Raw genomic sequence first — 27,397 nt, forward strand, 5'->3', positions numbered from 1 at the left:
ACATTCAGTAATTCTTAATAGTGTAAACGGGTTCCAAGACCAAAATGTTTAAGAACCATTGGCTGGTAAAAATACTCCCAAATATAATTTTAATATCATTTTTCTCTTCCTTCCAAATATCCAATGGCTTTTCAGTGTGTATCTATCTAACTTTAATGTTTGAGGAGGAAGGCTTTACTGGATGTTCAAATAAGGGATTTTTTGCCCCACAAAGTTAGAATATATTCCCATATGCACACACTTTTTAAATACTGACCAATACATTCATCAGGACCCATAATCCTTTTAATGGAATCATTTAAAAACAAAGCAAAACCCCCCATGATTCCTCCCTCAGTTAACTGATCTGATAATGCCACACAAGGTATTTCAGATTTTGGAGGATATCAGCCAAGTGTATAGTATTTCCTAATGATTTAGAATTCTTCTTATTTCATTTGTCATATGAAACCATTCTCATTTCTACAAGATAAAATGTAATGAAACTATAAAATCTTCATTTAGATGAACAAATAGTAAAAGTATGAACTAAGAGTGTTAATGTAGGGCTGGGCCCAGTGGCTCATGCCTGTAATCTCAGCACTTTAGGAGGCTGAGGCAGGAGAACTGCTTGAGCTCAGGAGTTTGAGACCAGCCTGCACAACACGGCGAAACCCTGTCTTACAAAAAAACAGAAAAATTAGCCAGGCATGGTGGCATGTGCCTGTAGTCCCAGCTACTTGGGAGGCTGAAGGGGGAGGATGGCTTGAGCCCGGGAGGTAGAGGTTACAGTCAGCCAAGATAACGCCGCTGCACTCCAGTCTGGGCAACAGAGCCAGACATTATCTAAAAAAAAAAAGTGTTATTGTAAAATTTGCCCAATAATATAGTCAATACAATATAACTCATACCATGAAGCAACTGCTAAAATTGCTATTGCAATCTTAGGCTATATTAGTAAAAGCATACATACAAGTAACAGGAGCTAATATTGCCACTGTAATCTATAAAGTTTAGATGACAATCCTAGAATAAAATTTCAATTATGAACATCTAGATCGTAAGAATATGAATAGAAATTATCTAAAAAGGCAATCAAAAATACTAAAGGGTCTGAAAAACTGTGTTACTTAATAAAACTAGAGATATTTAGCCTGAAGGAAGCAGAGAGGAGTAAAAAATTATCTTAAAACATCCAAACAGTTTCCATGAAGCAGTCTTGTTTTCTGTCATTCCAAACAAACAAGAAATAATGGGCAGAAGTTTCAGAGGTATTTGAGTTCCACTGGAAGAGTAAATTTTACAAATAATTTCTAGCTTACAAAAGAATGGTCTAGTTCATAAGCAGTGAATTTCTCATCACCAAAATATTAAACAAAAGCTGGTTGACAGAGCAAAGATGATATAAAAAGATGCACATATTCCTTTCAAGTAGTATGCCCTAGAGCCTCATTTCTAAAGCTTTGATGTTTACATGAGTTACCTGGGATCTTATTAAAATGCAGATTCTAACTTAGTTCTAGGGTGAGTCCTGAGATTCTACATGATTCCTATGCTGCTGGCCCAGGGACCATACTTTAAATAGCACTTTAAAAGGCTTAGGGTACACTCTGTCAAATAATTTACTTAAGAGTCATATGCATACTTTTCAGTAACAAGCACATCTACTACATGAAGAAAAAAAAAAAACAGGTGACAACAAATCCAAATGATAGAGAAAAGTGTATTTTAATTTTAAACAATTCCATATAATTTTATCTAAACAAAGCCAAAATTATACAGTGAAATAACTTACTGTGGCTGATAAAGGAAGAGGTCAATAATATTATCGCGACCTTTGGGGTGATTGAAGAAAACAAACAGAGACCAGTGAATGAGCCATGTTCTCTGCTGAAGAGACTGAAGTGGAGAACTCACAGACTAAAGGATTTAAAAATATATACATAAAAAATATTAATATATAAGAAAGAGGCAGGAGGACAAACATCACTAACTTCAAAACTGTAATTAAAAATGAGCCCCTTCTAAGGCATGCACGAAGGTCATTATGATCAATGTCCAACCCCCTATGCCTTCTCTCTGCATGATCCCTCGACATTCCAAATTATTACCCTGTTCTTAGAGACAGATTCAATAATGTCCACTGAAGACATTCTAATTTATAAACTCTTACAGAAGTTATAAATTATAATCATTTCAGAAAACATTTTAAAAGCAAGAATTAAACTGAACATTTCATAGTAAGTGGTTTAATTAGATAATTGTAGATGAAAACTGTCTTCTGCATAGGACTTTCAATAATAGGTGGCACTAACAGCAGTGTCATTTTGACTGGCATAGAAAAAAAGGGCACAGTAGCTGTATAACAGAAATGAAGGCTACGTTTTTTCTCTAAGAGCCAAAAGAAGTCTGACAATTTCGTTCAAAGAGATTCAAACTAGTCAAGCCACTAATCCACTATGATTTTTGTAAGGTCAACAAAAGCTAATTTGAATTTTTTTTTTATTCCCAAAATGCATAGTGTTTTTCCTCATCAGAAAGTGTGAAGGATACACAGATATTTCAGAGAATAACTGTGAAAAAGTCGAACTCACATTATTATCTATGGTCTCTTTTAACCGTGTAAGGTCTTCCATGGCTGCATCCCAATTCTGCATTAAGATTTCAGAGGCCAGCTTTCCCCAGAGTGAACTTAAAGCATTTCTATCTGTTGCTGGAACCTGTTTAAGAAATCATAATTAATTATATTGTGAATACTCTTGAAAAATGAACATAATGTATGTTTTATACCTACGTATCCCTCTAGCCCACTAAAAGACCTATAGCTTTCTACAAAAAACTGTAGTTATCTAAGTCCTTATTGGATCACACTGGTTTGTTTCAAAAAACCTTTGCTAAAAATACTCAGGTCTTCAATATTCAGTCTAGATAAGAAAATAAAAAATAACTTTTATAACTAGGAAACAGCAGCACCATCTTACTATAACCCACTTCAGATAATTTATACACAACTAATCAAATTTCAGGCACCTAAAACTTCAGAAACCAAGTTAGATTCACATGTAATTTGTCACTAAAATCACTAGGATGAAGATGTGGAAAATCAAGACACGTGAGTCTCATTTACAATGTAATGAGAAATTATGTACAGAACCAAAAAATACTTCCAAATTATGACACAAATGGAAGTCAGTATGGAAAGAGGGAGACGGAAAAAGCAGGCCCACTGATTAACAATTAATAGTTATCGAAGGATTATGTACTGAGCAATACAAGTTAGTGTTCTCCCGTAATCCTAACAAAAACCCTATATTTTTTATCCCCATTTCAAAATGGGAACTAATACATATAGAGTGTAACTTGCCCCAAATTACACTTCTAATCATGAAACCTATAAATTTTACACCACAGTCTTAACCTAAAAAAAGAGGGGACTAAGGGCCATCCCTACCTCTTCTATCCACTGGTAAAAGAGTCACAAACTCAAAACATCCATGACGACCAGGCTAATAACAATGAGCAAAGCTGGACTCCCTCAAAACAAAGCAGCAGAAGTAGGTAAACTGACTCTGAACCGATCAGATGTGCTAAAGCAGTAAAAGCAAGTAAGGGTAGTAGAGGGGGAAGAATACATGTCTACACCTCAGGATGAAATTTCAAATTTAATTTTTTACAGAAGCACTTTTACATAATAGTATAAATATCAAGAGATATCATAATTACAAGTTAAATTGTATGTGCAGGATCAGAATTCTGTCTCTAACACTTAACAGCTAGTTTGTACTTTAGCTTCCTCACTGCAACATGGGGATAGAACCCACCTCAGCTGTATAAGTGACATAAGACATACAGAGATTACAATTATCACCTGATACAGAATAAGAACTTGGTAAATCTGAGTTACTGAAATGATGATGAAAATCATCGCAGAGATATGTATACAGATTTACATATATTTACACATACGTTTATGTATGTAAATTTATATTTATCTATATGTAAATCTATATACATATTTACAGATATATGATCTAAACATTGGGGACCACAACACAAACTCAGTCTATACTGAGATTCTTCCTTTCAAATGTACTAAATAACATTTGGCACACTCTAAGAGCAGGCAAATAACACAGGGACTAGATGTGTAAATTAAATTTTGAACCACTCCTGGTTCTAGTTATTATCGCAAAGTATATCCACAATACAACTTGTACATGCACATTCATAATAACTTTATTTTTAATAGGCAAAAACTAAAAGTAATCTAAATGTTCACCATCAATAGATGAATATATTAAACAGACCATGGTAAATTCACAGAATGAAATACTACTGAGCAATAAATAGAAACTAACTTCTGATACACACAATAACATGAACCACAAAAACTTGCTGGTAAAAATAAGCCAAACACAAACATACATAGTACATCATTCCACTTACATACATAAAATTCTAGAACAGGCAAAACTAACCTACAGGGACAGAAGGCAGGTCAATGGACGCCCAGGACCATGGGTGGAGTATGGCCACAAAAGAACAAAAAGGGTTTTTCTGAGGTGACATAAATATTCTTTATCTTGATTTAATGGTAGCCACACAAGTACACAAATGTTTCAAAATTCACTGAAAATTTAAAAACTAGTTTATCAAAATCCATAAAATAATTGTTCTAATTACAAAGGATAAAATGTTTAATTCTTATAAAGGACATCTGAATATAAAAATATATCATTGAGTCAAAAATGCCATCAATTTTAACATACATTATTATTGTATGTTTCCAAAACCAAAAAGCCAGTAAAGACACTTTCTGATTTCAGATGTTAAAATATGCAAAACTATGCTTGAAAATCAATATTAAATGCACAATTCTTACAGTGACATCACAACAGGGTACATCAGAGCCAAAATTTCAGTCAAGATCCTAATGCCTCTAAAAATTATCATTACTCATACTGTCTTGAGCCTCAAGGAAAAATATTTTTAAATGAAGTGGTATATACAAACAGGAAATACATTTTACGTCCTGAGGGAGGGAAAGAGACAGCTCCAAAAGTATAACAAATAGTCCTAGGAACTAAAATCACTTTTATTTCAAAGAGCTGCTGAATAAGGGAATGGGGTATATTATGGAGCCAGATCAAAGGCCACAATGAGGGAAAATTTTAACAAAATAATCAATAGTGCTAATAACTTTTAAAGCAAAAGTGTTCAAAAATTCCCACCAAACCAGTTTCGCCATTTTATTTCAATTAACACATTTCTTGGAGTATAAATCAAAGAAGTTTCACACCAAACAGAGTGTACCTGAACAATCCTCAATGTATTCTAAAATCCACGAGTCTTTTTTTTTTTTTTAAGGGCAGATTCTAGGGTCACACAGCTTTAATTTATACAACACTGACCTACAATAGGTCATTTGGAGAGTCAAATTCTAATCTCAGATCATAGTTACAATGGCTCTTTCATAGCTTATGTTTCCCTAACCATAGATTTAAAAGAATAATCAACCACCAGAAAAGTATTTAAAATAAAAAAAGGCCACCGCAAAAAATAAAATTAATTAACTAAAAAGTAAAACACTGACATTTCTCATCCCAAATCCAAAGAAGATTTTTAGATGTGCTATTAACAAAACTTCAAACAAATACACAGATCTTGTGGTAGTGGCTATCTAAATCAAAAGAAAAAGATATCTATTCTTTTAAGCTTGGCACTGTTAGCCTGCCAATACGCCAATAGGAAGCAACAAACTCTCGCCTAACACAAATGTTTTGTGGCTCAGACAGGACAAAAATTTTAAAATGAATTGAATGTAACTTTTTAGAATTTCCAGTAACTCTATGTTGACTGTTCTTAATGTAAAACATATTAATTTAGTGTTTGTATCACAGTATTCAGTCGATTAATCAAAATATCATTTGAGTTCCAGCACAAGATTTGTTAGGGGCAATGCAAAAGTTTAAAACTAACCCTCAAATTTTTTTAAGACAGGAAATTAACTTGTATCTTCATATTTAAAAAAAAAAACATAAAAATTCACCAAACCTACAAGTACAAACCTGTCACTTGTAGAAATTTTCAGAATATAAAACCATACTACATAAATATAGTGATACTATTAACACTAGAATGTGTTATATGTGTTAGAATAAAAGCTTTTTGTAGCAGTGTAGCAAGTTTTTTAATCCTCAAAAGGTTCATGTGTACTACTCTGGCTAAACTCCACGTCATTACAGTTGGCTCTTCATACCAACCCGCTTTCAAGGGTGGATATGCTAGAAGAGTTTCAATATCTGGATTTCCAGCAGTTACCTTAAGTTTCCATGTCTTAGCAAAATGGCACATTCACTCACTGACCAGCAACAATAAATTTACTGTGCTGGAACTCTAACATGACACTAAATCTTCATTCTCAAAATTCACTCCCAGCATTAACAAATGATATAAATAACCAACTCTTTTCATGTACCTGTAATCATACCAGGCTTCTGATTTTACAATCCTGGTTTAAGCTGTTTACATTTCCAAAGTAATCAACTTTTGCTCTCCTAAATCCCTCGTAATATTCAAAGTAAAACTGATGGAATTTTTTGATAAGTTACTACAAGTTTAGCATCACTGATTACCTTCAATGCACTTGCAAGTGAACCACAGCTAATCTGTAAATTAAGAATTCATCTACAAATGGAAGCAAGAAAAAAAGTTGTTTTTCTTAAGCAAAGTTGGAAATAAACAGAAAATCTTTTTCTTTAAAGGATGGTGGAGTTTCAAAAAGTGAAGCTGTCTATGCAATTTAAGTGTAGAAATTACCTGAATCAGTAATACTAATCTCTCCCTCTCCCAAAATGAAAATTTTAATTTCCTAGAAAATAACCACAGACAGCAGCCATGAGACTTTATTTTGCAACACGTGGAGCTAAAAGTGAAGAAAAAAGCACCAGAAAATAAAGGCAAAAAGAAACAAACTCTTCCAAGGTTGGAAGACAAAAAGTCTCTGTTTTAAGGTCTTTTTCCAACTTCTAGGATTAACTAGAGAAATCTTAGACAGGCAGGGTGCAGAGGCTCATGCCTGTAAATCCCAAAGCATTGAAAGGCTGAGGAGGGAGGATCACTTCAGGCCAGGAGTTTGAGATCAGCCTGGGCAACATAGCAAGACTCCATCTTGGAAAAAAAAAAATTAAAAATTAGCCATGAGTGGTGATGCACACTTGTAGTCCTAGCTACTCAGGAGGCAAGAGAATCTCTTAAGCACAAGAGTTCAAGGCTGCAGTGAGCTATGATGGTACCACTGCACTCTAACCTGGGTGAGAGCAAGAAGACCCTGTCTCAAAAAAAAAAAAAAAAAGAAATCTTAGACTTTAAGTACCTACTTACTAGTCCAAGGTGAGTAACAAATTATAATTTCTCAAATGAGAGGCTAGTTAATACAACGATGTTTTGATAACTGTAGAAGGCACTTAATACACCTTCCTAAACAGAAGACAGAATGAGAACGAAGTACATCAATTTGAAGGCCTGATATATATTTATTTATTTATTGATGGAGTCTTGTTCTGTCACCCAGGCTGCAGTGCAATGGCACCATCTCGGCTCACTGCAACCTCCACCTCCCGGGTTCAAGGGATTCTCCTGCCTCAGCCTCCCAAGTAGCTGTGATTATAGGTGCGTGCCACCATGCCCAGCTAATTTTTGTATTTTTAGTAGAGACAGGGTTTCAACATGTTGACCAGGCTGGTCTCAAACTCCAGACCTCAGGTGATCAGCCCACCTCAGCCTCCCAAAGTGCTGTGATTACAGGTGTGAGCCACCACACTTGGCCAAGGCCTGATTTTTAATTTGGCTTCACACAACTCTCCTTCTCTAACAAAAGCACTAAATCTAGAAGCCTGTCAAATATACGGTCATAGGATACTTCATGGTTAATAGTACCATTTAAACTCATCTATACCCCACGTAATGAAGAAACCATTGATATTTATATTCCAATAGCTGAAGGCAGAGGTAACTGGAAAAAAGTTACTACTAAGGCATAAAATATTTCACATACCCTTAGGATTCCACAGTTGTTTAGAGCAAGTTCAAGGAATATATATATACCATAAAGTATTAAATCAGGAATAATGGATTTACTCAACAATATTAATTAAGCACCTACAATGTGCCACTCACTGTGCTGTATAATATAATAATAATAAATCCATTACATGATACGATTCTGTTAATGCTAAAAATCATAACATCATTCCTACTTTTGGATTTCAAAGACAAGTTAAATCACCCTCCAAATTTTGAGGCCCTGAAACAAGGTTTCTAGTTTCTGTTTTTGAGTGGGAAGGTTTTCTTTACTTTTTTCTCTTTTGCCAATGACTGCTGAAAACTTAATGAACAGACCCAAATCTATCTATATACACGTTTTGAAGAACCAAGGGAATCCTACAAAAGACAAAAAAAAAAAAAAAATCAAGTACTTATACTTACCAGCACTCTAAAAAAATAAAGATATTCTGCTGCTCCTGAGTAATTCCCACATTCGTACTGGAATTTTGCATATCTGTAGAGTGTATCTAAATATTCCTGCCTAAACTAAAAAGAAAAAAAAAAGATTAAGTTCTCTTTAATTTAGAGTTTTAAAACCCCATTGTAATTCATAAGTCTTTGAGGTCAAAACTATGAATGTTTAATTCATCAACTTCTAATGTATATTTTACGAGTCAAATGTATCTCTGATTATGGTATTTATTTTTGGTGGCAGCTTTTGGGAGACTTTTAAAGAACTGACCTCTGGAGTTATTTAAAGAAGTAAACTAATGGGGGTTGGGGTCGGGGAGGTGGTTTCAGGATGAACTGTTCCACCTCAGATCATCAAGGCATTAGCTGGATTCGCATAAGGAGCTTGCAACCTAGATCCCTTGCGTGAGCAGTTCACAATAGGGTTCGTGCTCCTATGAAAATCTAATGCCTCCACTGATCTGACAGGAGGCAGCGCTCACATGGTAATGCTTGCTCACCTTCTGATCATCTGCTCTGTAGCCCTCCAGTACTGGTCCATGACCTGGGAGTTGGGGACCCCTTAAATAATTAATTATATGCAAAGCCTCATGCTTTGAGTTAACACAAGGGAAATGAGATTGAGTGATGGTTAGGAAAGCTTATGACGTTTCTTTATTTGTGAATCTGGGGACTTATAAAGACCTTGATAATTTCAAAGGCTACAGTGTTCCACAAGGTGGCCAAAGTACTACCTAATTCTATTGCTCAAATCATTTCTAATTCAAATTTAATTCTGTTTGCCTTACTTGTTAATCCATAAGAAAAGGCATCCTATGCCCTATAATATATAATACTTAGCTTGCTATTGGCACTAATATAAAATGCCAACAATTATTGCCAACTATTACAACTCTGGAATAAATACAAGCTTTGAGAATTTCTGTCATCTAAAGGTGAGCTATAAGCACATATTTTCCTGTCAGCAACAATTTATAAAAACTGAAGTTTTAAAAATATAACCAGATTTTATAATTAATAAATTAATCTGGAAATTATATTCTTAGGCCAAGCCATTAGCTTATCTGTACAAACTAGTCTTTAGTCAGCATTATTAAAACATGACAACTTTAAAATATTTTTAAAACACTTACACCATGCTTGTCCGCCAGGTAGTCAAAGAGCATCCTACCATCCCTAAATAATAAAAAACAAAAATTACATTATTTTAAAGGCCACAGAAAACAAAATAAGCATATCCAACTTCTAAGTTATTACCTACGCAAAGCCACCTTAAATAAATACTTAAATGTTAAAAGACTTCCAGAATAAAATAAGCAGGACATTACATGTTCTGAATATAAGAAGTAAGTATACAAGGAGAGCTACAAACTTTAAAATTGACTTTCACATTTCTTTAGCCCTAAATGAAAATTAGTGTGTTTCACCACAACTAAGGTAAGGCCTTTAGCAGTTTGTCAGATAATAAAACCAGAAGATTCTGACTATTTCTAGTAAGGTCAGTAGTCTACTTAGTGGTAATCTGCTGAGAATGGTTTTTCCTCTATGTGGTCAAATTTCTAATAGATAATATAGTCTAATTATAGAGACTGAAATAAATGTACCATGTACAAACTAGAAGAAACTAATCCTATATATAAATTTTGTCCCCTCCTCCAATCTGTTAATATTTTTCAAAAGGATGATTTGACAAATTTACAAGATTAATAAATCATGCCTGGCCGGCCGCAATGACTGATGCCTGTAATCCCAGCACTTTGGGAGGCCGAGGCAGGTGGATCTCCTGAGGTCAGGAGTTCGAGACCAGCCTGGCCAACATGGTGAGACCCAGTCTCTACTACAAATACAAAAATTAGCTGGGCATGGTGGCGGGTGCCTGTAATCCCAGCTACTTGGGAGGCTGAGGCAGGAGAATCGCTTGAACCTGGGAGGTGGAGGTTGCAGTGAACAGAGATGGCACCACTGCACTCCAGCTGGGTGACAGAGTGAGACTCTGTCTCAAAAAAAATAATAAATAAAAATTTAAAAATCATGTCTGATATACATGACAGCTATGCTACATACCCTACACAATCATTAGGTATAACCAAGTGCCATATTTAATTTTTCTTAAATTAGCTTTGCATTATCTTGAGATGTTGACAGACTGGTAAAAGACAAACTGATAATAAAGAAAGACATCAAGGGACAAGGGATATATGTGTATAGTTGCCCACCTTATGAGCATTTTCGTTATTACTGTTTTTTGAGACGGAGTCTCACTCTGTCGCTCCGAATGGAGTTCACTAGCGTAATCTCGGCTCACTGCCACCTCCGCCTCCCGGGTTCATGCAATCCTCCTGCCTCAGCCTCCCAAATAGCTGGGATTACAAGTGTGCACCACCATGCCCAGCTAATTTTTGTATTTTTAGTAGAGATGAGGTTTCACCATGCTGGCCAGACTGGTCTCAAACTCCTGACCTGAAGTGATCCACCCACCTTGGCCTCCCAAAGTGCTGGGATTACAGGCATGAGCCACTGCACCTGACTGCATTTTCCAAAACAAAAACATTTTCTTATCCTTCTCACGAGAAGAAATATGCTATAATGTGTCTTTGGGAGCACAATTTTGCTTGAAGATTTAATGGAGCAGAGATATGTCCCCATAAAAATTAATATAGGTGTATTATAATACTGAATATGAAATGTACATGAAATTCCAACATAGAGGAACTTCAACAAAAACTGAACATTTGCAGTGGATCACACTGAATAACTTTGTACTGCACTACTCACACCACTCACGTATATAATCACTGTCCTCTGGCTGATTATTTCCGGGAAAGTGGAAGTACGATACTATATGTTCAATGAAATTTAAAAAGGGTGAATTGTCAGAAAAAGGTTTTTACATTGAAAATAGGTAGTCTGTAAATATAATAAGATTACAAGTTTTTAACACATGATCCTTTAATTTATCTCAAACTCAGTACCTATTAAGCTACAAGGATCCTCTTTTTCTAACTGGTGAACACATCTACATTCATCTTATTCATGCTCTGATCCCATTACTTCCCAGTCTTTGAGTGACTAAACTACAGCATCCTAAATTTTCTGTTGTAGTCTAACATCTGGATTACTTCCGCTGTCCCTTTGTAATCACCTACATGTGACCTGAAGAGCTAAAATTACTTATTCTAAAAGCATAAAAGTAGTTTAGTATAATATATAGCTGTCTATGCGTGTAATGTGTGTATATATATCTCTGTGTGTTTTCCCTCATACAGTCATCCCTTGGTATCCCCAGAGCATTAGTTCCAAGACCTCGCCTACCCCCTACTCACCAGCCCTCTCAAATACCAAAATCTGCAGGTGCTAAAGTCCCTTATGTAAAATAGCACAGTATTTGCATGTAAACTATACACATCCTCCCATACACTTTAAATCATCTCTAGATTACTTACACCTAATGCAATGTAAATATCATATAGTTGTTAGTTGTTATACTGTAGTTTTGTATTTTTTATGTAGTATTGTTATTTTTTAGGTTCTTTCCCTGAGTATTTTCAATCTGCAGTTGGTTGAATCCACAGATGCAGAACAAAGAGCTGACTGCATTTGTATGTATTATATGTCATAGTATGGTATAGTATAGTATAGTACAGTATAGTACGCTATAGTATAGCACAGTAATTGTATATTTGTTGCTTTTCTAAAAATATCTGGTAACACCTTCACAAATCACAAAGGAAAACTTAAGAGCCAATCTCTAAAAATTTGGTTTAAATACATAGAAATCAAAGGTATAGCACGACAAAATATCCAGCAATTCCTCAAGTGAATTTACTGGTAGCTAGGATTTATCTCAAATGACAATATTCAATTTTAGTAAGAGATTTTATTTTTAAATGTTTCTAGTAACCCAAAAGACTTCCACCCGTGACATGTACTACGTCAGACTAAGGCAACATGTTTTCTTTGGAAATGAAACAGTAAGTCTATTTCTAGGTAACGGGAAGTTAGGAATAAAATAATCTTATCAGCTCAAAACTACCCTCCTTGGGCATGGAGCTTGGAAGCGTATGAAAGAATGTAGCCAGGGATAAAGTGAGCTCAGGTTTCTCTTATAACAAGATACTCATGTGCTCTAAGGCTCTAGGTATTGCCCAAGCACAAGGTTTCTTTTTTATTTTTTCCTGAGATGGTGTCTCATTACGTCACCTACTTTGGAATGCAGTGGTATGACACTGACTCACTGCAACCTCCGCCTCCCGAGCTCAAGCCATCCTCTGACCTCAGCCTCCCAAGTAGCAAGTAGCTGAGACTACAAGCACACACCACCACACCTGGCTAACTTTTTGTTGGTTTTAATTTCTTGGTAAGATAGAGGGTTTCGCCATGTTGCCCAGGCTGGTCTCAAACTCCTAGGCTCAACGGATTCGCATGCCTCCGCCTCCCCAAGTGCTGAGATTACAGGTGTGAGCCACCACACAGTGGCACAGGGTTTCTTAATGGACATTTTGAGTTGGAGAATTCTTTGTTGGGGAGTAGCGGCAGCAGTGCTGTCCTATGCACTGTAGGATGTTTAACAGCATAACTGGCCTCTACTCACTAGGTCCCTATAGCACCCCTCCAGTTATGACAACCAAAAAGTATCTCCAGACATTGCCAAATGTCCCCAGGAAGGGGGAAACAGGAGATGGAATTTCTGTAGCATAATCAGTATAGATAAGTACTAAAGAAGTTTTTTTTAAAAAAAACTTAGTATTAATGTTAACATTTATTAATTATACTGGCCCCTACAAAATAAGGATAAATGAAAATTAAAAATGAATAAAGCACTCATTTAAACCATGAACTTTTACTATGGGATACTGGATAAAGTATGAATCAACATTTGTATTAATCCAGAAAGGAGAATTTTTAGAATTCAAAATTAAGAAGAGTTTACCTGGTTGACTGCATTTGCCTTGTAGTTTCTGGATCTTCAAACATCTTCACAATTGGTTCTGTTTCTGCCTGAAGCTGTTTCAGTTGTGCAACCACTGTGGTTCTCTTCTCTCTCAAAGCTAATTAAAAATGCAGAAGAGTACTACAATGTTAAGGAATGTTAAATTGTGCTACTCATCATGAGAATGTCTGGAAATTTTTCAGTGTATTTAAACTATACATATATTTATTTACCCCCAATATATTCATATGCCACGGGCTACTCAGTCAGAAATGTCCCCCGATCCCTAATTTATTTTTTCCAGTAATACAAAGGCACAGAAAGGATAAGGGAATCCTCTTCCTACTCTTGAGGGAAACTAGAGAATATACAGCCTTGGGGTGACAGAGGGATGTGAAAGAAAAAAAGGGTAGAACCCAATTATCTATCATTTAATTCTCCATTGCAGAAACTTCATTCCAAGTGTTTTTATATTTGTTCTCATTTAATTTTCTTAGGTGAATATTATCCCAGAGTTTTTGAAGAAAAACTCAGAGGGGTTTACATATTACTATTATAGGCTATCAACTACGTTGAATGGAATAAATCCATTAAATAATCTCTTTTAACTACAAATCCAGCTCTATAATCTCTCAAACCAAATTCTATCGTTCCTTTTACTATACTATGAAAAGGTGGAGAAAACTTGCACATAACCAACTCTGGTAACACCTTAATGTTTCATTAAGAAACTAAGAAATAGGTGGGGTGGGGGGGCGAAGGTGCACACCTGTAATCCCAGCAACTTGGGAGGCCAAGGCGGGCTGATCACGAGGTCAGGAGTTCAAGACCAGCCTGGCCAATATGGTGAAACCCCGTCTCTACTAAAAATACAAAACTTAGCTGAGCATGGTGGCAGGCGCCTGTAGTCCCAGCTACTTGGGAGGCTGAGGCAGGAGAATGGTGTGAACCCAGGAGGCAGAGCTTGCAGTGAGCCGAGATCGCACCACTGCACTCCAGCCTGGGCAACAGAGCGAGACTCCGTCTCAAAAAAAGAAAAAAAGAAACTAAGAAATAGTTTCCTTTTTGTTTATCCATGACAAACTAAAGAAGAGCTACTGTTATTGCAGGGAACTACAAGTCAAACACGTGGATTATGTTTAATGTAATAATTTCTGTACTATATATTAGAAAGTATATTCTAGAGCAGTCTTTCTCAAACACAGAAGATCTATGATCAACTTTTGAGAAATGCCAATTTAAACAGAGTATACTGTATTTCTCCACTGCCAAAATTCTTGGAACCTTTAAAAATGTAATGTGCGTTGAAGAAATGACACAGAATTATTTCCCAAACTTAAGAGGACCACTTAACAGTTTTGATTAAGTAGGTCTGGTATGTGGCCAAAAACCTGCATTTCTAAGAAGCTCTCCCAGGTGAACTGATGATGCTGGTCCTGGGGACCATATTTGGAGAACAATGTCTACACTAGATGCCTCAAAATTAAAAAAAAAACAAAACTCTAAGGCACACAATGCACTAACTGAAAAAGTTAGCAACCCAAGAACTGCAACATTCTCAGATAATTCTAAGGAATGTGAATCATAAGCACAACTTTGATGATACATACTATGAAATGAAGGCATCTGATGACCATATTTTAAAGTAGTTCCACATCTTTCACAGGGAGAAAACAATATATTTCGGAAGATATGAAACCTTTATATAACCTCTCACCCAAAGAACATTAACATTCAAATCATAATTAAGCCTTTTGGCTAAAGCTCTCTTATAAATCATAAAATTTTAATACACACATCCTCAAGTCACAAGACAAACTTCAGTTCTAATGACAAAACTTACCATGAGGAATATCATCAGAATAAAGGTTTTTGTATACATCCATAGCAAAGTCTACCATGTTGGTATCACTAAGAAGGTCCAATTTACCTTGTAATAATTCCTTTTCATTATATATCTGCAAAAGAAGATAACTTTCTAATGAATATATTTAAGTTCCCCAAATAAACTGATTAATACTAAAACTAATTTACCTGGAAATAGATTTCAAGAAATACTTTATAAAATACGATAAACTATTAACATTCCCCTCTTGTAATAATGGCAAGCAATATGGCAAGCAACCAACCTACAGACGTAAAAGTATTTTACTTACCTAAAAATTTTAAAATGAAGAGAATTACTATAGACATTCCCAGCTACTTCTGATTTATACGACCTTATTTTTTATGTGTCCCTACAAACCATCTCTTACCCTTTCTATGCAAGGCTGTGTATAAATAAAACCCACGCCATCTTTTCTGTAAAGCACATATAGCTGTCACCTCTCCACATCCAGGTAATCAGTAATAAACTCCTATATGCTTCTCCATCCACATTGCTGAAACAACCTGCACCGAGTTTTTAAGTCAACCATGTCAGACCAGGCTTTTGCTTTGCAAAGGATCCAAAAAAACATAATTTAACCTATAGTACAGGGAGCAAATAGATATATATACAAACTCACATAAACATGAAGTGTACTGAGTAATATGTAAAGATTCTACAAAATATTCAGGGACAGAAATGCTTCAGCAAAAGAAAAGATTTCTGTACTGAACTTAATTTTGCAAGGAAAGAAAAATCCAAGAAAATGCCACAATATTTCACTGCCCGCAAGCAGTAAAGATGAAGGTGGTCAAAGGGTATTTAGCCATGAGAGCAAAACCGAACCTTCCAAATTACATGCAGAACTCCTATAAAAGAGTAAGACAAGACAGACCTTGCAATTGAAATGGCTAAAAGATAGGTACTTCGCAAAAGAAGACAACCAAATGGCCAATAAACACATGAAAAGGTTCTCAACGTCATTAATCATAAGGAAATGCATACTAAAAATTACAATAAAAACCTAAAAAATCCTGACAATACCAGTGCTGGTGTGGATGTAGACTAACTGGAACATATTCTCTTCTGGCAGGAATACAACTACTTTGTAAGATTTTTATCTCCCAAAGCCAAACATACTTTTTGATCCAGCAATTCTGTTTCGAGGCATCCAAAAGAAATGGGTGCATATAGTCAAAGTGCACTTCCAAAAATGTACACAGGAGCACTATTTGTAATAGCCAAGTCTATCAATGTTAAAATGAGAAAACAAACCACAGCATACTCATAATAGATTAACATTCGGCACTGACAAATCAATGAACTACTACTGCTATCCTAAAAACATGATGACTCACAAACAATGCTGAAAGAGGTCATACAAAGCAGTACATGGTGGTACATGCTTAACTCCACCTATGTAAAAATCAAAAACAGGCAAAATGAATCATCAGACTACAGCTTACCTTTAGGGGGTGTGAGTAGTGACTAACACGGGTCAAGAGGAAGGTTTAAGTATGTCGCCGGGCGCGGTGGCTCACGCCTGTAATCCCGGCACTTTGGGAGGCCGAGGCAGGCGGATCACGAGGTCAGGAGATCGAGACCATCCTGGCTAACACGGTGAAACCCCGTCTCTACTAAAAATACAAAAAATTAGCCAGGCGTGGTGGCAGGCGCCTGTAGTCCCAGCTACTCGGGAGGCTGAGACTGGAGAATGGCGTGAACCTGGGAGGCGGAACTTGCAGTGAGCTGAGATTGCGCCACTGCACTCCAGCCTGGGCGACAGAGCGAGGCTCCGTCTCAAAAAAAAAAAAAAAAAAAAAAAAGGATGTCTATAACGTTTTATTTATTAATCTGAGTGGTGGTCACATAAATGTATTCACTGTTCATTTTGAAAAAAATGTTTCATTGACCAGTACATTTATATTTGTGTACTTCTATGAATGAATGTCGTATCTGATTAAAAAAATTTACCTGAAAAACCTTAACTTCTCATCACTTTGCCCTACAGAAACCCTAATCTTAAATAAAAACATTCTTTTCCAAGCACGCTACCTCTCCCCACTCCACTAATAACTTTTAATTTGCCACGTCTCTCTCCACAATAGATTCAATAGCCTTGCTCCTCTACCATCAGGTGTTACTGTCCTGTTCTCAAATCTACATATGCCTCTCAATTCTGCCTCATAGGCAGAAAGCAAATACTTCAGACTTTGTATCAAGAAGCAACAATTGAAAATACTATATAAGTACTCACATGAAAAAGGAGAATCAAATTTCCACAATTTTTTTAAAATTTTCAAACAAAAATAATAACACTAAAAGTTTTTGTAATACAGGTCTATTAATAAGAATAGAATGCTTTTCCAAGAGAAATTATTTCACTTAATTGGGGTATAAAGTTAATATTGTATAATTGCTAATGTTTGCAAATGTTCCTCTGTTAGAAACTATTCTTAGCCCCAAAACCACACAAAAACAGGCTGCTATCTGATTCCCAGGCTATAGTTTGCTGATTCGTCGTCTATCAACCTCTTGAAAACATATTACTTTTTAACAGATTAAGAAACTTTTTTTGCTGTCTCTTCCTCTGCTGTCATTCAACACAAATATAATGCCATACTGATGACTCTTTAAAAGCCTGAGCCCTAAAATTCCTTTATTCCACAAATTATAACAACTTTCATCATGTATCTCATCTCTAAGAATTCCAACTTAAAACTGATAACCCCTTCCACCATTACCATTAAAATCTTCATCATCTCAGACTTCCTCCCCTTTCTAATTTTTGTAACACCCTTTTTGATGTCACTTTCTGCCTTAGTTTGGATATCATTTTTAGCTACTGCAAAGATTTTCTCTTTAGCTCTATCATTGATTCTTTCAAACTAATTTCTCCAACTATATACAATTCAGTGTCAATCACTAACTCTGGAAAAAAAGTCACCAATTCTCTAGGTTCTGGCTAAGGATGACTAGAAAATGTTTCAAAATTAGGGAATAATGTTATTCGATCACATCTGTGCTTCTCTAAATGACATTTACATACAAGCCTACCCCTAAATATGTCTATACTACTCCCATAGCCTTCTACCGCTCCTCGACCTGAGAATGACCACCATTATTAGCTCTAAGGTATGATTTCCAATCTCAGATGGGCCCTCCACACTTAACCAATCCTTGTACTTTTCTTTGATCAGTTTCTTAGTAACCATTTCCAGTCTTTACTTTACTCCTCAAAACCCTCACTGCCTCCCCCTCCCATCCCATACCAATATAGAACGGGCTAGTCTTCCAAAATAAAAAACATTCAGAGCCACGGGTGGTGGCTCATGCCTGTAATCCTAGCACTTTGCGAGGCCAAGGTGGCAGATCACTTGAGTTCAGGAGTTTGAGACCAGCCTGGGTAACATGGTGAAACCCCATCTCTACAAAAAATACAAAAAAATCAGCCAGACATGGTGGCGCACACCTGTAGTTCCAGCTACTTCGGGGGCTGAGGTGGGAGAATTGATTGAGCCCAGAAAGTCAGGGCTGTAATGAGCTAAGATTGTGCCACTGCACTCCAGCTTAGGTGACAAAGAGAGACCCTGTCTCAAAACACAAAACATTAAGGAGTACTCACTCTGTCCCAGAAGAGTTTAGTGTTTTATATGTATTATCTCATGTAATTTTTCTAACCCCATGAGATTGGTGGTAGTATTAGCATTTTATTCATGAGAAAAGGTTAAGAGGGTAAAAGAATCTGCTCTGACTGCACAGAGGTATTAAATGATAGAGTCATGAAAGGTCCAATTCAGAGCCCAGGGTCCTAAATATTTCACTATCTGGCCTTCTGCTTCACATGAAAATAAAGAAGAGTGAGAAACAAGTATGTATTCATTCAATCATTTATTAAACAATCATAAAAAGCCTTTATGCCAGACTCCATATTATGTGCTGAGAGCACAAGGAGCTTCTGCTCTCATGGAGCTTATATTCTCCAATGTACTACAAATACGTGAAACTGTTTTTCTCTTGGTGCAATGTAATAGTCCCCCCTTATCCATGAGCTAAACGTTCCAAGACCCCCCAGCGGATGCCTGAAAATGCAGATAGCCCCAATTCTATATTTACTGTTTTTTTCCTATACATGCATACCTATGATAAAGTTTAATTTATAAACTGGGAACAAGAGATTAACAATAACAAAATAGAACAATTAAGTTAGCATATACAGTGTGGATACATTGGGAAAAAGGATGATTCATGTCCCAGTTTTAAGCAAGAGAGCGAGACAGATTTCATCCTACTACCCAGAAGGGCGCACAATTTAAAACTTACGAATTGCTAATTTCTGGAATTTTCCATTTAATATTTTTGGACCATGAGTAACTGGAACTGCAGAAATTGAAACTGCTAAGGGGGTGTGGGGGGGCTGCTGTATCCTCACATAGCAGGATCACTGACTCTATTCTAACCATCTTGCCTTCAAGACTCAAAGCCTCACCTCCTCAAAGTCCTCTTTGCTCACTGAAGACAACAAAATCTCAATTTTGATAGCACTCTACCCGCACCTCTTCGACATTTATTTTTACCTTATATCAAAAACACTCAACTCTAAAGGATAGGTAAGTTTTTTAGTGGTGAGATGTCTGGGTTTTATCTCGGATTTCTCACAGTTATATGGCCCTATACAATTAACCCTTGGACGACAAGGGTTTGAACCACACAGGTCCACGTATACACAACTTTTTTTCAATAAAAGTTACACCAAGTGTGCCTGCCTTTCCTGACTTCCCTTCCACTTCCTCTACTTCTTCCACCTCTGCTACCCCTGAAACAGCAAGATCAACCCCTCCTTTTCCTCCTCCTCCTCAGCCTACTCAATATGAAGACAATGAAGACCTTTATGATGATGTACTTCCACTTACTAAAAAGTAAATGTATTTTCTCTTCCTTATAATTTAAGACCATTTTATTTTCTCTAGCTTACTTTATTGTAAGAATACAGTATATAACACATACAACACAGGACTGTCCATGTTCTCAGTAAGCCTTCTTGTCAGCATTAGGATATTATTAAGTTTTGGGGGAGTCAAAACTTGTAATGGATTTTTGACTGCAAGAGCTCAGCGTTCCTAACCCCTGTACTGTCCAAGAGTCAAATGTACTTAGCAATTGCTAATTAAATACTCCAGCATCTGTCTTCCTCTTGGTGTATTACAGCTATCTTACCAACATTTTCTCCAAAGAGGTGGGTATTGGGCAGTTTTTCCCACTGATTCTCAACTGCCTGCAGTTCATAGTTTTCGTCTAGCCCTATGAAAATCTAATTCACATTTACATATTCCTCCTTTCCTTCTGTCTGCCATAAAAAAATGAAATTATAAAGAACACAAAAATATATAAAGTTCAGCTAGTTCAGAAGTACTTCTACAAGCAACTGGTAAAGGCTTTCAGAATATGGCACTTTTACTAGATCTTTTGTCCTCACTTTTCCAGAAAAGAAAATAATGCAGATGCGAATGTTTTACTCAAGGTCTAAAATACAGGTGTAAAAAGAAGAATCAAAGCAAAAATATATCTTTTCAAGAGAAAGTTTTACATGACAAGACATTCTTAGACATTTACTGAAAATGATCTTAGCCGTTACCTAACATCAACAACTTTAGAGTTGTCTATGTTTAGAAAAGGTGCATATGAATATGAGAATTATACCTGTCTAACGAACCACAACACCTGGACGCTGGTTTTGTGGGACGTTTTTGTTTTACTGCTTTTTGTCTTTTGCTACACAAAATCCACTCCCCAAATCTAGAGTTCCCTAAGTAGACTTATATTGTAGTCTGCTTCCAGAAACAAAATTCACTTATTTTTCTGGCCAAAATTCAAATTCCTTCATCATTGCAAATTACTTTGCCTTATTAAAATGCATCAATTTCCCAATAAACTCACGGTATAACTAATGTCAATTTTCTTTTAGCCAAAACTTTCAAGTCCAACAAAACTTTTAGGACTGACATATGCTTTAACATGAAGTTCCAGAATTACACATTTATTCATGGTATCTTGAGTAGATAATCGAACATTAATGACCAATTCAAACCACATGAAGTCAGTACAATATATCCACTGGAAAACACATTTAAAGACTGGGGGGATTTTTTCTGGGGGGGCGCGGGGGAGCGCCGTCCCCATCTGACGAAATACGCTGTTCTAGAAAGTCCTACTTAACCAAAACAAGAAAACGCAAAGAACTCACAACTTCATGGAAATTAAAGCGCTAGATACTTATTTTAAGTGTAAGAGAATCACTCCAAACGACTCGAAATGCAAAAACCCACAGCCAAGCCCAGGCTTCCCACAGTTCCCAAAAGAAAAATCAAAAGCTCTAACAGCACCAGCACTCCAGGTTGCTTTTAGAAACCAGCCTGTGAAGCTCTAACGTTCTCTAGCGAAACCAGCGAATCGCCAACTTCCGAGAAGAAATGATGCGAAAGTCCCTCCCGCACTGACACCTCAGTAAGTGAAAGAGACGTCTTTTCTCTCTCCGTAACCTCCCTCCTCCTCACTGCCGAATACTGCGGTCCTTCTTAACTGAGACGACGCTAAACTACCAGAAGATCCTTACTGTCCGTCCACGAACCAAACTCGCGACCGCCCCGCACGTGTCAGGCCTAGGGCTACAGACACCGCCTTTCGGCCTTGCTCAGCACCTCATCCACCCCCACGACTTCCTCGCGCCCAAAGACCCCTCACCTCCTTTACAGAGAGAAATTCAAGAAGCGGAAAGACTAGATGCCGATCCAAAAAGTGCGCGATGCGAGTAGTCAAGTCGTACTCCGCCATCTTGCCAAAGAAAAGGGAGTCTGTGCTCACTAAAACTTTATTGGTAGCGCCGACAAACGAACAGACAGATCCCGTACTGCGCATGTGCTGTGGTAAAACTGGCCTAAAGAAAAGGGCGAGGTTTACCCTGGAGAGCAGAGGACAACGACGCATGCGCGCGGGTTGTCCCACCCTTTGCTTTAGGGCGCGAGTGATGGAAACAGATCTCTATTTGTAAGTTTGTCGGTATCCTCATTCTAATGCTGGCCTTCGATTACCAGTCAGTGGCTTGCAATCTATTCCGTTAATAACTACTGAAAGCTCAGAATTGATTGCTGAGGCAATGTGACTGCGTTGGGATGCGGCAAAGGACAAGAGGGGGAGGCCCCTGCTCTCCAGGAAGTTGCATACAGGGAAGAATATCTAGGCTTTTTCATTTGGCATACGCTAATCATTTTGTAAGCAGTTGTTAAAGTGAGGGTGGGTTTTTAGACAGAAAATAAGTGAAACAAATTTCACATATAGTAAGAGCCATAATTTGGTGGAGATGGTTGGGTTGGACCTATTTAATTAGGATGGTTAGAGAAAACTCAGATAGGAATTAAGGAAATTAGAGAAAAGTCTGATGTAGTAACAAGTTAGCTGAGAGTTGTGGTAAGAGAAGGAGGCGATTAAAACTAGAGCCAGGGTAAAAACATGATTGTTGGAACGTACAGCAAAAACAATGACCATGAGACAGGAAGGGACTTAGTGTGTGCGTTTCAAAAATTGAATGGCCTGTGTGTACTGGGGAGTAAGGTTAAAGAGTTTGACAAGGGTCAGGTCATGATTATGGTAAGGAATATGGGGTTTTTTTCTAAGTACTCTGCAGTGTCCTTTGCTAGTTACTTCTCATCTTTTAGGCCTTTTCATTTTGAAGAGCCCCAGGGATCTTGGACCTCTTCTCCATCTACACCAATGCCCTAAATGGTAGCATCCTTTACATGCAGTCTGCACATTGACAACTCCCAAATTATAGCCGCAACACTGACTATTAGTCCCAGACTCAAATGTACCCAGCATTTCAACATGAGCTTGTCCCAAACCAAGTTTCCCCATGTAGCTTACCAAACCTGCTCCAGCTGCACTCTTCACCTCAGTGAATGGCCACTCCATCTGTACAGTTCCCCAGACTCAAAACCTTAGAGTCATCATTGACTTTTTCTCTTACACTGTGCATGAAATCTACCAAAAAACCTTTTAACTCTAATCTTTAAGGCATATTCAGACCCAATCAGTTCACACCACCTCCAAAGTTTCAACTCTAGTGCACACCACCACTATCTCCTGCTTTGATTTTGGGAATCACCTCTTCACTAATCACCTTGCTTCCTCTCTTCCTCCTGTGCTTTATTCTTCATAAAGCAGCCAGAGTGAAGTTTTAAAAGTCAAATTATGCTTAAAGGTCTCCAAGGCTTGCTATCTCATTTAGAGTAAAAGATGTAGTAGGTATTATAAGTGACTTAACAAGCCGGTAGATCATCTGGACCCATTACCTCTCTGACCTCATCTCCTAAATGTTCCCCTCTTGCTCACTTGACTCCAGCCACACAGATTTCCCTTCAGTTCCTCAGCTACTCCCACCCTGCTTTCATCTTGTCCTGTTATATTTGCTATTCCCTCTACCCGGGATGTTCTTCTCCCAGTTATCCGCCTAGCTCTTTCCCTGTCTCCTTCATATTTTGCTCAAATGTCATCTGCTCAATGAGACCTTCCCTGACCAGTCTATTTAAAAATGTAACTAACCTGCCTACAAGAACTTCTCATCTTGCTTTCCTGCTTTATTTTTTTTGTTTTACAATATTTTACTTATTTTATTTACTTTTGGTCTTCCCTGACTATTGTATTAATTCCACAAGATCAGGGATTTTGTCATTATTTTAAATATAATAACTGCTTCTCCAAAGTCTAAACAATGCCCAGTATATAGTTGGCACTCAATAAATATTTTTGAATGTGTATATGAGTAAAAGAAGGAGGTAGGCCTTTGGAGAGTGATGTAAAGTTTATTTATTTATTTATTTTGAGACAGAATCTCTCTCCATTGCCAGGCTGGAGTGCAGTGGTGTGATCTCGCGTCACTGCAACCTCCGCCTGCCGGGTTCAAGCGATTCTTCTGCCTCAGACTCCCGAGTAGCTGGGACTACAGGCACGTGCCCAGCTAATTTTTGTATTTTTAGTACAGACAGGGTTTCACCATGTTGGCCAGGATAGTCTCAATCTCCTGACCTCATGATCCACTCGCTTCAACCTCCCAAAGTGCTAGGATTACAGGCGTGAACCACCGCGCCTGGCCTGATGTAAAGATTTTTAGTTGAAATGTATTCTAACTATTGTGTGGTAAATGAATTGTGAAGGGGCAGGAGTGAAGGCAGCAGGATCAGTTTGATGTTCTCAGACTGGGCGAGGGCTAATGGTGGTATAGACAAGTATATTCATACAAGTAAAGAGAAGAGATAAGAACCAAGATGGACTTTGGTGGTAGAACCAACAAGACTTGCTCCTGGATTGGATATGATGGATAAGGAAGAGTAAAAATCAAAATAATTTCTAGAAATACTACTCAGCTAAAAAGGAGGGGACTAGCTATACACACAACAACCTGAATGAATTTCCAGGGAATTACGCTGAATGAATAAAAGTTACTTCCCGGCCGGGCGCGGTGGCTCATGCCTGTAATCCCAGCACTTTGGGAGGCTAAGGCGGGTGGATTGCCTGAGGTCAGGAGATCGAGACCAGTCTGGCCAACATGGTGAAACCCCGTCTCTACTAAAAATAGAAAAAAATTAACGGGGCATGGTGGCATGCACCTGTAATCCCAGCTACTCAGGAGGCTGAGGCAGGGGAATTGCTTGAGCCAGGGAGGTGGAGGTTGCAGTGAGCTGAGATCTCACCACTGTACTCCAGCCTGGGCAACAGAGTGAGACTCCATTTCAAAAAAAAAAAGTTAGTTCCCAAATGTTACATATTAAATTATTTTATTTACATAATATTTTTACATGACAAAATTATGGAAATGGAAACTAGATTAGTGACTGCCAAGGGTTAAGGAGGATGTGGGGGTGGGAGGGAAGTGAGGGTGGCTATAAAAGGCAATAGCAGGGATTTTTGTGGTAATGGAATGCTCAGGATCTTAACTATGTCATTATCCTAGTTGTGCTATTGTACTGTAATTTATGTTTTGTTGTCAACAGCTTTATTGAGATAAAATTTATATACCATACAGTCCACCCACTTAAAGTATACAGTTCCATAGACATACACAGATAAGTGCAGTCATCACCACAGTCAATTGTAGAGCATTTTCATCACTTCAAAAAGAAGCCTCGTACCCTTTAGTTAAGGGTAACTCCCCTATCCTTCCATTCCCCTCACTCCAGCCCTAAACAACCACTTCCTATCGGTACAGGTTTCCCTATTCAAGATGCTCATATGAATGGAATTGTATAGTATGTGGCCTTTTGTGTCCCACTTTTTTCACTTTACATGATGATTTCAAGGTTCATCCAAGTTGTAAAAGGTATTAGTACTTCATTCCTTTTTATGGCCATTGTATTTATATAATACTCCATTGTATTTATAGACCACATATTGTTTACCCATTCATCTGTAAATGGAAATTTATATAGTTTCCATCTTTTGGCTATTAAGGATAATGTTACTATAGTAATCCCAGCACTTTGGGAGGCTGAGGTGGGGGTATCACTTGAATTCAGGAGTTCAAGACCAGCCTGGCCAACATGGCAAAACCCCATCTCTACTAAAAATACAAAAATTAGCCAGGCATAGTGGCATGTGCCTGTAATCCCAGCTACTTGGGAGGCTGAGGCAGGAGAATCACTTGAACCCGGGAGGTGGAGGTTGCAGTGAGCTGAGATCGCACCACTGCACTCCAGCGTGGGTGACAGCGAGACTCTGTCTCAAAATAATAATAATAACAATAATAATGCTACTATAAACATTCATGTACAAGTATTTTTGTGGACATGTGTTTTCAATTTGCTCAGGTATATGTATAGGAGTGGAATTGCTGGGTTACATCTCTGCTTAATAGTTTGAGGAAGTGCTAGACTGTATTATAGTTTTGCAAGATGTTACCATTAGGGTGAATTGGGTAGAGAGCAAATGGGATCTCCCCTGTGCTTACAAGTTGATCTTACAACTGCATGTGAATCTTCTATCTCAAAATTAAGAAGTTTATTCCTGCACTTTGGGCTTAAGAAACTGAGTCCCTTCTGGTGACCAGTATATGGGGTAGAATGGCAAAGGAATATGCATGTGTACTTAAACAAGGAGTTCTGTTTCAGGCAAAATGAGATCTCTATTAAATATCCGAGTGGTCATGTCTAGTAAGCAAATGGAGATACTATTCTGGATGAGTTGATATAGTTATCGATTGCTTACAATGCATGTCACCTTGTACATTTTCAATGATATGGAAGTATTATATGATCTCTACCATTATGCCATTTACAGTATTGTTGGGAAAGCAAGGATGAATGCCCATGAAGCAGAGAATACATGTTCGTATAAGCTGCTAAATTGTGGGGCATAGTCTGTGTGGCCTCTAAGAGTTGAGAAATAACAGTTGTAATTTGAAGTTTCCTGAAATCCCAGGAAGTTGTAATAAAATACAAACAGGAAAAGAGGCAGAAGTGAGGTAGAGCATAGGAAGGAAGGAAGCAGGTAGCAGTATGAAAACTTTCCATAAAGGAACAGAGAGCATCTTTGAGAAGCAGAGAGAAATAAGATGCAATTCTATTTGACAAACATCCTGAACTTTTACCACATGCAAGGTACTAAGCTAGGTGTTACTGGGAATATATAATCAATAAGTGTTAGTCCGTGGCCATAGGAGCTTTCAGTCTTATAGATGATAATTATTAATTTATTCAATTTAAACTAAATGCTTACAACATGCTAGGCACTATTCTAGGTCCAGGGAATACAGAAGGAAAGAAAACAACATTCTCTAAAGAAAACTTACATTCAAGTGGAAGGATATAGATAAAAACATATTAACAAATATATACTTTGTTAAGTGGTAATAAGTGATATGAAGAAAAATGACTCAAGGTAAAGGCTAGAGAATGATGGGGAAAGGTTGCTAATTTGTATAAAGTAGTTAGAGAAGGCCTCAATTATAAGGTAGGATTTTTTGTTTGGTTTTGTTTTTTGTTTTGTTTTGTTTTGGGAGACAGGGTCTCTTTCTGTCACTCAGGCTGGAATGCAGCAGCATGGTATCAGCTTGACCT

The 27,397-nt window shown here is 37.3% G+C and overlaps 1 protein-coding gene across 1 annotated transcript in view; it reads right to left on the bottom strand.

Moving 5' to 3' along the window:
* The window catches only part of EIF3E (eukaryotic translation initiation factor 3 subunit E), a 53,136-nt gene extending 30,995 nt beyond the window's left edge, over positions 1–22,141 (bottom strand). The window contains 7 exon segments of the mRNA NM_001132628.1: positions 1,775–1,899; positions 2,574–2,699; positions 8,467–8,571; positions 9,630–9,672; positions 13,427–13,544; positions 15,270–15,384; positions 22,035–22,141. Of these exon segments, the coding sequence (NP_001126100.1) occupies positions 1,775–1,899; positions 2,574–2,699; positions 8,467–8,571; positions 9,630–9,672; positions 13,427–13,544; positions 15,270–15,384; positions 22,035–22,124 (722 nt within the window). The 5' untranslated portion in view covers positions 22,125–22,141.
* Between the last annotated feature and the right edge of the window lie 5,256 nt (positions 22,142–27,397).

Source organism: Pongo abelii, chromosome 7, assembly GCF_028885655.2.
Source record: "Pongo abelii isolate AG06213 chromosome 7, NHGRI_mPonAbe1-v2.0_pri, whole genome shotgun sequence".
Classification (NCBI taxonomy): domain Eukaryota; kingdom Metazoa; phylum Chordata; class Mammalia; order Primates; family Hominidae; genus Pongo; species Pongo abelii.